At 38.8% G+C, this 12,322-nt stretch overlaps 1 protein-coding gene across 2 annotated transcripts; it reads right to left on the bottom strand.

The window, feature by feature from the left end:
- Positions 1-207: 207 nt before the first annotated feature.
- GLYATL2 (glycine-N-acyltransferase like 2) lies at positions 208-11,610 on the bottom strand. Of its 2 annotated transcripts, none has more exons than XM_006091830.3 (6): positions 11,362-11,610; positions 6,399-6,516; positions 4,922-5,029; positions 3,381-3,507; positions 3,106-3,286; positions 208-973 (listed from the first exon to the last, which is right to left on the bottom strand). In XM_006091830.3, exons 2-6 carry the CDS (start codon positions 6,474-6,476, stop codon positions 565-567), a joined length of 903 nt encoding a protein of 300 aa, XP_006091892.1. In that variant the 5' UTR covers positions 6,477-6,516; positions 11,362-11,610; the 3' UTR covers positions 208-564. The 2 variants fall into 2 exon arrangements, with proteins under 2 accessions (XP_006091892.1, XP_014313972.1); XM_014458486.2 differs by lacking the exon at positions 11,362-11,610 and adding an exon at positions 6,805-7,007.
- Between the last annotated feature and the right edge of the window lie 712 nt (positions 11,611-12,322).

Below are 12,322 nucleotides of genomic sequence, written 5' to 3'. Positions count from 1 at the left end.
ACCTTCATCAATAAAGAAATTAAAAAAATAAAAAAGGAAAAAGAAGGAAATCAAACTGTCCCATACTTTAATTCAGGAGAATATCTCAAAGGACCCAAAGCACCCAGGACCCAAAGCAATGATACTGAGTGCTTCTGAAAAGTACTTTGGAAAACTTTGTAAGAGGTAGGGGAGGGTACCAGAGGAGACATTTTTCAAACAGACTTTTTATTTTCAAAGATAGAAGCATGAAAAAAACAGGATTCTTTCACAAAAGACATCTTCAAAGAAGAAAATATTGCTCTTAAAGGATTCTCTTGGCACTAATGATTGACATTGGGTGATTTTAATTCAGAAATGTCTGTCACTATCAAGGAAAAGTATGGCATCCATGGGCCAAGCTTTTAATTTTCTATAAATTGAATGAGGAGGAAAATTAAAATATTACATAAGGATGAGCTTAGGTAATTCATGGACCCCAGATAATTGGATGATGTTTCTTGCACTAATATAGATTACCATGTTTGTGTTTGTGCTGATGTGTTTTCACTGATAATAAAGGCTCGAAATGGGCAATGGCACCAATCAGCAATATTTCTTGGGGGTGCAATTCCACTGATGCCAGCCACAAGGAAGAAACTTAAATCCAAAGCTTCTCAGTGCCTGTATGAAACTTTCTCTACTATCTGCCACATGAAAATAGAACGGCATTTTTTTCTGAATAAAATACTCTAACCCCTGATAACTAATTTGCACCATGTTGCCTTGGCGTCGGTATTTAGGGACAGTATTACCCATTCTTATCTCACAGGACTGTTCCATCACAACCCAAGAGATAGGAACCCCCTCTGGACCCAGCACGCCAAATCCTGGAAAATGCTGGAGGCAGTGTTCAACATATTTCAAGCTCCTCTCATTTTTTCCAAAGTCCCAATACTCATTCACAAGCCCTGCATGTGAGGCATCCAAGAAGATGCTCGGAAAGTCTCCTTTCCTGCCAAGAAAAAAAAGAATTTATTCAGCCAATTTTTACCAAACACCAGGATTACAGAGTATGAATATGATACCATTCCTTTTCTTTAGGATCCCACAGCTTAGAGGAGGAAACAGATGAACAATAAAAGTACTGTTTTTATGTCTGCTTCAAAATCTTCCCAAATAATTGAGAGGGAGAAAATTCTAATTACTTTATGATACAGAAAGCACATCTCAGAAAAAGCCGAAGCAAATACTCAAGGAAGAATAAAATGAGCTGATGTTCCTAAAATAACAAAGATGTACCCCAGAGCGACCTTTCATGTGGCTGAATTTTCTTTGAAGGTTCACGTGGGAAACACGTGGATTCTGAATTCTACTACACAAAATATCTAAATAGACAAGATAATATTTATTTTAACAGATAATTCAATAAAATGTATGTCGCAGGAAGATGAGAGTAATGTTAATCTTACAGCTGCATGTGTCCCAAAGCCCATCAACAAATGGGAAGTATCAAAAATGCCATTTGAGAAGCATCAATATAGGGGAGATGTTGGATTTTGGGGTGGTAACAAATCCTGATTCTCTCAATGGATAAGTTATCTGAGAGTTAGTGTTCTTATCTGCAAAATCAGAAAAACATCCTCTGTGGCAGGGAAGGTTGGGGCAGGTGGAAGATTTCAAAGAACTTTTAGCCCTTCCCAAAGAGTAAGAGTTTTCAGAAACTTGTCAATTTCAAAGTGGATCTATGTTTGCTCAAGGGTGAGGTCACTGGGCACTAAATCATCTGCACAGGAGTGAGGCTTTCTTTTTGCTCTTTTCTGTGCCTGACCTGATCCTAGTCCTGCTTCCTCAAAGGCCTGGAGCCTTGTCGCCTGCCTCCTCCTGTGGAATAACTAGCATTTGGAAACACAGATAGACAAAAGAAAAATTTAAATATCGTTGGCTCTCCCAGCTAAATCAATGGTATGTGTGAGTGGGAATTTATATTTTAGTTATTCTTTTGAATTAGTAATACAGTTATAAAGCATAAATGGATATTAACTGAAAATAATTACTTCTCTCTCTGATCCCCTATTACCCAGTTATCTTCTCTAGATGCAACTAGTCATAAAATGTATTTAGGTAATTTTCTAGAGGTAATCCTATGCAATTTTCCATGTGTACATACTGTGATAGCATATGGTATACAATGTTTTGTCCATCTGAATTGCCATTTCTTTTTTTCACTTAGCAATGTATTTTGGAATTCTTTTCTTATCAATTCAGGTTGAGTTGCTTCATTCTTGTTAATAGCTGCATATTATTCCAGTGTTTGGGTTATACTTTAATGAATTTATCCATGCCCTTACTGATAAACACTTAGGTAGTTTCAGATGTTATGCTATCACATATTAAATTCGTCAAAGTTTTACCATCGAATTTGGTAATATCTTCACTTAATGTACATATTTTTGATCCCACCATTTCAATTCTAGGAGTCCATCTTTCAGAACTATTTATAAAACTTGTGCAGTGATCTGTTTATGAAGATATTTATTACAGAATTTTTGTTATTAGGAAGAACTGGAGATAAATTAAATGTGTGTTAATATGGTAATATATAATTATGTACCTCCCTATTATAGAAATCTATGCAGCTGTCCAAATAAATGCAAGATATCCGTGTGAGCTTACATGAAAGATGTATATAATATATTGGCTGAGTGAAAAAAGTAAGCTGCAATACAGTATGTGTGTATGTTATTTTAAAAAATAGGAAAAAATAACAACAAAATCACACATAGTACTAAAAGCATAAACACCAATGCTAAGCATATTTACACCACAATGAAAGATTGTGGAGAATCCACGTAGGCAAACTTTTGTTTTTTATTTTGACTACTTGTATATTTTGTACACCATGTAGCATTTTTGCAAAAAGTAAAGATTTTTCAGTGCCACCATGAGGTCCAGTACTCTGGCAGGTAAAGGACTCATCTAGTAAAGGCACTGCCCATGCTCAGCAAACCAAGTTTCCTTCCTTTACCCATGCAACTATGTACCTCATCATAATTTAGCCTCAAATCTTACATTTCCAAATTTAATCTTACATGGCAACTGAATGATTCTATCAGGAATTTGGGAAGCAAAAAAAAAAAGTCTCACTTGCTAGCTTCATCCATGTTGAGCATTTTAGTTAGCTCCATCAAATTCACATTGCCATCACTTGATGTCTTGAATTTCTCTGATATATCAAACGTAACGAGATTGGTCTTCGTGTAATCCACCTGCACTGATTTTGAAGCTGAAACCTTTCTTATTGCCTCACCCAAGTTCTCTTGGCAACCTGGAGAGAGGAGAAAGACAGGCTCAGCATCACCCCATCCATATCGACTGTGAACAAACCAGGGGGTCTTTGCCTATTCACTCAGACCAATTACCTTGGATCTGGAAGGCTTGCTCCCAGTTGATAACCTGGGGGGATGCCAGGACTTCCTCCAAGTTGTCAAAAGTTTTGGTGAAGATGTGGTAAGTATTGGTATAGTGATCCAGATCATCTTTCATCTCCTGATATAACAAATATCAATCAAATTTACATAGCACTATAATTTACCAAATGTTCTTGCCTATGTCTGGAGTGCTAGAGACATGATACCCTCTGTTTTTCTGAGAGAGGTGTATAAAATGGCCTTGGAATCCCTTGAATAATAAGTCACTATTGACACACTGACGGCGTTCCCTTTCTTTTCTTTTTTAATTTAAATTCTTTATTGTTTAAAGTATTATGTAAGTCTCCTTTCCCCCCTCTTTGACCTCTCCCCAGCCGCCCCACACCCCAGCACATGCCCTCACCACCCCTCCTGTCTGTGTCCATTGGTTATGCTCATATGCTTGCATACAAGTCCTTTGGTTGATCTCTCACCCCCTCACTCCCCGCTATGTCTCTATGAAAGATGTTTCCTTTCTGATGGTGTACTGAAGTCAGCTGCCCTTGGGAGGGTAGGTAAGTAGCTCCATTGTCTGGGATGGAAGAGGCATCAGGGTTAGATAAAGATCTAAAAGAGAGAGTGCCTCTGGTATAAAGACAAGTATAAGAAACAGGGTTGGGGGGGCGGCGGTCAACCCTGAGTCTGTGAGGAGACAATGCCTAAGCTAATTCTGACTCAGCACTCTGGGGCTGGCATGGCAGTTGACTCTTGGTGCACATGTGAATAAAGAGGACTTTGAGAAAGATCCATCATCCAGAGCTCAGAGCAGCACCTGGAGTAGAGGGCCAGGTCTGCCCCTGCTTTCCTGCTTACTTTCTGCTTCGGACACCCAGGGGGGGCGGGGGGAGGGGTCCTGGGGGTCACTGCAGGTGATGTGTTCTAACTCACCTAATGACTATGTAAATAGGGGGAGGGTAAAATATCCCTATTCTGAGATGGAAGGAATTCACTGCTTATACTCCCCAAACCTGGAAGATGGGGAAGACATTCTGATTAAATATATATGATTTATCTGTTGTTTAACAATTCTCTCACATAGTAATTTTAACAACTTTATTTTTTATAGTTAAGAGAGCAGCTGTCTTCCCAAGGTCACACATCAAGCCACTTGGCAGGTTTAGATCTCAATCCCAATACTGACTTAAGTATTATTGTATTGTGCTTATTAAGTCATAGAGAAAGACAAACATTTCTAACCACTTCCAGCCATAGGCTTCTATGTTGAGGTGCATGGCTATGATCAGACTCTTAATAGAAAAGAATGCACTAGATGGGATCCTAATGTTATTTACAAGACTGTACTATTAGCTATTTGGTCTATTCCCATGCCTAATCTCACTGTCCTACCTTCTCCCTCAAACAGCCTTTCAAAACCTACATGAATCAGGGATGCCAAGGTTGTTCTTCCCAGCCACCAGCTTCAGTTCTCTCATTACCACAGAGAAATCATCCAGAGCATGACCAGCCTGGTATTCAGTAGCTTGAGCTCTCACCTCTTTCTTAGGTCGAGTAATGACTATCTGATAATCTGGCCAGGCATCCACCAGCACCTCCAGGTTGAATGGGTTTTTATTTTTAATGTGAAAAATGGCACCATATACCTACAAGAGCAACAGAACAAAACAGGAGAGGAAGTTCTTCTTTGAAATAGAGCCTTGGATCTGGTATAGGAAATAAGACCAGGAGTTAGGGAGACTGAACAGGATAGAACCAGGGCTTCCAGAATAGTTCTTTGGACTATTTATTGGAAGATATGCTTCAAAATGGCCCAGTAAGGATCCACAAAAATCCAAGTTAATAGCTGAATCATTAAGAACTGAGACCCTTCCCCTGGCTGGTGTGGCTCAGTAGGTTGAGCATAATCCCAGATATCAAAAGGTTGATGGTTCAATTTCTGGTCAGGGTATACGCCTGGGTTGCAGGCTTAATCCTTAGTGGGGAGTATGTGTGGGAGGCAACCGATCAATGTTTCTCACATCAATGTTTCTCTCTCCCTCTCTCTCTAAAAATCAATAAAAACATATTTTTTTAAAAAACCTGGGTCCCTTGAAATTCATTCATTCATTCATTTTTTAAACATTCATAGCATTTTTCCCCATTTTTTAAATTTCATACCATACCATATTACTTATGGGGCATCTATTATATATCAGATGTTTGTCAAGTATAGAGAATTCAAAGAGGAAATAACATGTCTACTGCCTTCAAGTTAAATCTGGAAGGGGAGAGAAATACCTGGTCTGATCATAATGGGACACATGTTCTGATACATGTATGTGTGTGGTGGTGTGGTGTCCCAGGGAGGAAGTGATGGAAGGCTAATAGAAGAAGTAATACTTGAATTGGGCCTTGAGGGATAAGTAAAATTTTTCCCTGGCAAGATAAAGAGAGAAGGATGGCAAGTACTTCCTGGTAGGAGAAAAAGCATTAATGAATTCTTAAAGGTGTAGCAGATTGTATTCTACCTGCAGAACTACCTGCAGTGAGGGGCTCAATAATTGTAATGTGGTATATGACAAGGGAATGTTGGGAGATGGAATATAAGAGGTTGGAGCATTTTTTAATAAACCTTTGTATACCCAATTAAGGATTGTGGACTTTATTCTATAGACAGAATACTGAACCTCTACTGAAATTTTAAAACAAGGAATGATATGATTATATTTATTCAGAGATGACTCTTGCTCACCAAGTTGTAGGTGAGATAGTAATATTGAAAACAGGGAGCTATTGCAATAGCCTGGAGTAAAGAAGTATCCACTAGAGATAGCAATATAGTTAGCTCAAAAGATGTTTAAGAAGCTGAAAAAGAGTAAGGTAGGTAAATGGATATAGCTATTAAAATCATCCCTGAAGAAGGAATTTGACTTTAAACTTGGACTTCCATCCACCTGGGAAAGGTTCTGAGCCCTGAATCTATCCTCCTTACACCTCAGCCCTGTCTCCCAACATCACCCACTACTCTCTCACCTTATAGGACTCAGGGATGCTCTTTTCCAAGGAATCATACAGAATCTGCAGGTTCTGGGGTTCATTAATCACAAACATCTTGTGTAACACCTCAGCCCCCTTTTCTCAGGAAGATGATCTAAAGAAATAAACACACAAACAAAAACACCTGGAGAGATTAGACAGGTGTCCAGGGAGAGGAGAAAAGTGAAGCCACCTAGGACACCGTACACTGGTCAGATGTAAAGGGCTTTAGAAATTATCTAATCCAACCCTTTAGTTTTACAAATAAGAAACTAAAGCCCATAGCTGCAACTGGATCTCCGGTCTCCTTGATGATTTCTCTACAATTCCAAGGTAAGTAACATTAACATATCTGGTGAAACAAATCTCCAAAAGCCCACTTGATTCAAATCAGACCAAGGACCTGAGAGGTGAATGTCTTCAGCTGTTCAGATGCAAATAGAGAATAATGTATCTTTTCAGGCACTGTCTCTAGGGATCCTCAAGGCCCCTCCAGGCATTGAGACACATGCTCTAATGTTGCCATAGCATCAGTGGTATTTTTCAGCCATCATGAGAGAATGAGATTTTCTGGAAAAGATTCTGAAGACCATATTGTGTAGTCCCTTTCTTCTAATAAACAAAATCAGAGGAGAGAAAATTGTTGATTAGCAGTGATACTACCCAAGTATAAATTGTCAAAGTCTAGGAATTATATTCTAGTAACCTTAAAAAAAGAATAAGCCCTTTTATTCAATAACTAGAGGCCCGGTGCATGAAATTCATGCATGGGTAGGGTCCTGAGGCATGGCCGGTGATCAGAGTCAATCTGTGGGGCAACCGGCAGGGCAGTTGGGGGGCAGTGCCAGCCCGCTAGCTGGCTGGCCCTGTCACCCAGCCGGCCCCACCCCCTCACCAACCCCGGTCACCTCCCTCTGCGGGGCGACTGGTGGGGCTATCAAGGGACCCCTGCTGGCACATGCCTTGTCTGGCCTGGGGCCTACAGGCTGGGGGCAGCTCCTGCGTTGAGCGTCCGCCCCCTGGTGGTCAATGCATGTCATAGCGACCAGTCATTTCACTGGTTGTTCTGCTGTTTGGTCGATTTGTATGTTAGGCTTTTATTATACAGGATTACCCTTCTAGAAACTCATTCCAGGAAAGAAAATGATAGATATCTGTAAAGGTATAAACACAAGGTAATCCATTGTAGTATTAGGTTGTGAATTTAGAAATGATCCAACATCTATTATAGAGAAATGACTAAGTTAATGATGGCATATCCAAATAATGTGTTGCCAGGCAGCCACTACAATGCTGTCTTCAAGGTGTATTTAATGACATAGGAAAATTCCATGTTATAAAGTCAAGAAAATATATGATGTAATCCCAAATTAGTAATATAAAAATGGATAGGGAGCCCAGTCTGCGTGGCTCAGTGGTTGAGCATTGACCTATAAATATGGAGGTCACAGTTTGATTCCCAGTCTGAGCACATGCCAGGGTTGCAGGCTCAATCCCCAGTGGGCCATTTATTTCCAACCATAAGGCCTTCTCACAGTAGAATTTTTCTGGATTAACCTGATCCAATAGAAACTCTGTTGTGATCATCCATAAAAATAAGTTGAAGAATATAAATGTTTAACAAGATAAGAGAGGAAGAGGGGCCAACAAAGCAGACTAAGGAAGAATTGTCAAAAAACAAAAAACAAACCAGTGTGAAAAATAAGAGCAGTATCTCAGAAGTCAAAATAAGAGGAACTTCATTTAAAGAAGAGAGTGATCAGAGAAGTCAAATGCTGCTGAGAGGCTAAGAGAGATGAGCACAAAAATGCCAATGTATTTCGGAGTTAGGAATTGATTTCTGATTTGGTGAGAGATATGCCATGGAATGATGGAGGAAGAAATCCAGGTTAAGGTGATTGGAGAATAAATGAAATGTAAGGAAATGAAGATAAGTCTTTCAAAGAGCTGCACCAGGAAAGGAAGAAGAAGGATATGATAGTAAGAAGGAGGGCTGGAGACTGCAGGAGCTTAAAGGAAGGCATTTCTTATTAGATGAGAGAGATAAGCTTATTGATGTTAACTACAGAAAGCAGGTAAGATGGACAGAAATTGTTGGGCTAATGGACTTAATAAGAGATGGAAAGGGGAAAGAAAAATAGCTAAATCAATGGACCAGGCACTGTTTCAAATCCTTTATGTTTATTAATTCATTCTATCTTCAGTCACACCTCTATGTGTAAGTATTGGGATTAGTTTTGTACAGAAAGAATACCTCTTCTACACAAAGGAAAAAATCTTTTAGCTTAGGTGTGGATATAGGTATATGTGTGTGAGCACTTGAGAGTAGAAGAAAGAACAGGAAGTTGACATGTTATCTCTAAATATCTATTTTATGGAAGAAATAGAATGGAAAATCATCTTTCGGAAGTGAGTAGGGTGAGGGAATGCACCAGAAAAGCAAAGAGAAAAAAATAGGGTGTTAATGCTAAAAATTAAAGTTTGAATGGCCTCTGATGATAGTTAGAGAAAATGCAGAGTAGGAATACATAGAGCAATTGCAAGACATCACTTAGGGTCAGGTGCAGGTGGAAAACCATCATTTGGGAGTTGTATTCATCCACATGTATGATCTCAGTACCCCCAGAGACCAGAAGAAGAGAAGACAAATTGAAATGAAGCAGGGTTAAATTTTTCCAGACTTAGAGCAGCAGATAAGTGGCAAAGTTTTTGAGAATAAAGGAAAGAGACACTTTAAAGTAAATTAAAATTGTGGAATCTAGGAGAAAGGGGGAATTAAATTAGGATGGGGACTATTCAAGTGGGAAAAGATGAAGAGAACAAAGGATAAAAGCACTTTATGGGATCACAGAATAGCAATGGTGATAGGTAGGGGGGATGTATTCAGAGAATAGGAGATTGGAATAAAAAAATGGGCTATTAGAGGTTAGGATTTCAGAAGTAAATCAGTTCAAGTCAGAGAAATAGTCATGCCCATCCAGTGTTGCTCAGTGGTTGAGCATTGACCCATGAACCAGGAGCTCAAGGTTCGATTTACAGTCAAGGCACTTGTCTGGGTTTCAGGCTCAATCCCCAATTGGGGGCATGCACAAAGCAGCCGATCAATGATTCTCTCTCATCACTGATGTGTCTATCTCTCTCTTCCTCTCTCCCTTCCTCTCTCTGAAATCAATAAAAACATATTTTAAAAAATAGAGACGTCAATAAGGAAATGGGTGTTGTACGTATCATAGATGTCACCAGGATGTGACAGGAGTTTAATGGAGAGAAATATCTGTGAACCCGGTGCCAAAATACATCAATGATTAGAGAGAAATTTGTCAGAGAGAAACAGGAAAGGGTAAAAAACTTCATCTTAGCCACATGACACTTCATTCAAAGAAGGAAGAGTTTTTCTATGCAAATGGACAAGGAACACTTTAGAACCATGGATTGAAGGCAAGGAGAATGTTGTTTCTTGTCTTTACTCACAGTGTTACTATAGGTCTGGAGGGTGGCAGGGAAAGGCACACACATACCAATACTTTATAATTCAAGGAAAGGATTTGGACATCTTACCAGTTCAAAATAACACATGCTGGCTTTGTAGATTTTTAAAGTACTTTCTGGCTCCAGGGACCTACAATTTTTTTAGGAATTAGTTCCCAATATTGAGCTCAGGTCTAAGAGTTTGCAAGGGGAAAAAATGAATTAACAAATAAAAATTCTCTTTTTTTTTCCAGAGGGGAGTGGATTTCTGCAATCTCTTATTTTCTTCTTTTTTTTACTTTAAGTTATTTTTATCCCCCGCCCCAGAGATAACCATTATTCTGACTTCTATAACAATTAATTATTTTTGCCTGTTCACATAAATGAAATTATACATTATATATTCTTTTGTGTATGGCTTCTTTGACACAACATATTTTTTTATATTTATCCATGTTGTCATGTGCATTCAGACTCCATCTTTTTTTTTACTGTTATACAGTGTTCCACTGTAGGAGCATCCCACAATTTATTTATCTACTCACCTGTTGATGAGTATTTGAGTTGACTTTAAATTATGTTTTATTTTTCAATTTCAGTGAAATACAATATATATTAGTTTCAGGTATACAGCCCAGTGATTAGACATTACATAACTTACTAAGTGATCATCCCAATAAATCTTGTGCCGATCTATCACCGTACATAGTTATTACAATATTATTGACCATTTAGAATTGAAGGACATATGAAGAGCTTTCCAGGCAAGAAAAGCTACGGAGTTTGTCACCACCAAACCAGAATTATATTTGAAATGTAAAGAGTTTTCTTTAAGAAGAAGAAGAGCCAAAACCGGTTTGGCTCAGTGGATAGAGCTTCGGCCTGCGGACTGAAAGGTCCCGGGTTCTATTCCGATCAAGGGCATGTACCTTGGTTGCAGGCACATCCACAGTAGGAGATGTGCAGGAGGCAGCTGATCGATGTTTCTCTCTCATTGATGTTTCTAACTCTCTATCTCTCTCCCTTCCTCTCTGTAAAAAGTCAATTAAAAAAAAAGAAGAAGAAAAGATAAAAAATATTAGTAATAAAATGACAATAAATACATATCTATCAACAACTAAATATAAAACAAACAAACAATCAGAACAGAAACAGACTCATAGAGAGAAAATTTTGACCATTGTCTCATGGGAGGAGGGTTGGGCAGGTTAGGTGGAAATGGTGAAGGGATTAAGAAGTACAAATTGGTAGTTACAGAATTGTCATGGGAATATAAATACAAATTCTTTTTAAAATTCTTTTTAATTATAGTTGATATACAGTATATTAGTTTCAAGTGTACAACATAGTGTTTCAATATTTTATACATTACGAAACGATCACCGCAATAAGTCTAGTAACCATCATAAATACAAATTCTTTAGAACCAGGATCCTAATTAATTGGAAGGCTGAAAAAGACAAGACACTGCTGTCCAAAACAATCTGCTTACCTGAAGTCTTGTTGTAGACCTGTGTGCACACCACCTTCTGCAGTCACTCAGTGTGGCAATGGAGAAACTTCTGTGGCTACCACCTTATAGACTCCACCACACCAAACTTGAACTGACTCAGGCGTCACTATGCAGCATAGAACTCCAAGAAGAACTAGGTTCCTAATGAGTCAACTGAAGGAACTGTTCATTGACATGAAGTCAGAGACTTTGTGGACCAGAGGAAGATAGGGAATGTGTTCTATATTGGAAAACTTCTACCATTATAAAATGTTTCCCACTGAACATTTTTATTTATATATCATCACTTGTAGCTGATTGGATACTCTAAAGCAATAAATAATAAGGCATGTTGTGGAGTTGGCAGAAATTATCCAGCTGCAGAGTTATTTAAATAGTATCATTAGGGTAAACAGAAGATCTGAAAAATTTGATTTCATTTCAAAATTCCTGGCCCAATGCTTTCAATAATGTGACCTGGGGGGAAGCCAAGAATTCCTCAGGCAAGTGGATGTAAGCCTGAGAACTGGGCTTTGTACAAGTTATCCTTTTTTTTTTCTTTAAAATGAATGGAGACAAATAAGGGAAGGGCATTGTAAACATAAGAAAAAAGAAGAGTTACTGGACAAAAGTTCGGTAGGGATTGGAATTAGTTTTTGAGAGGAACAGAGGTAAATTTTGTCTTTTAAAAGTGTGTTCCTGGAGAACTAAGATGGCGGCATAAGGTATAAACCTGTAAGTGCTACCCCCCATAACCACATTAAAACCACAACTATAAGACAAAACAGCTATCATCCAGAACCACGGGAAAGCTGGCCGAGTGGAAGTTCTACAACTAGAAGGAAAGAAAAAAGTGCATTGAGATTGGGTAGGAGGTGCAGAGGCGCCAAGAGCAGAGGTATGGAGGCGTGCGCATGCGAGGCGAGCTGCAACTGGGTGCACAGTTTTTTCAATTGGAAGG

The sequence above is a fragment of the Myotis lucifugus genome, unplaced genomic scaffold (assembly GCF_000147115.1).
Source record: "Myotis lucifugus unplaced genomic scaffold, Myoluc2.0 scaffold_97, whole genome shotgun sequence".
Classification (NCBI taxonomy): Eukaryota; Metazoa; Chordata; class Mammalia; order Chiroptera; family Vespertilionidae; genus Myotis; species Myotis lucifugus.
Note: the sequence above shows the minus strand (reverse complement) of the source record. Positions and strands in the feature narration are given on the sequence as shown.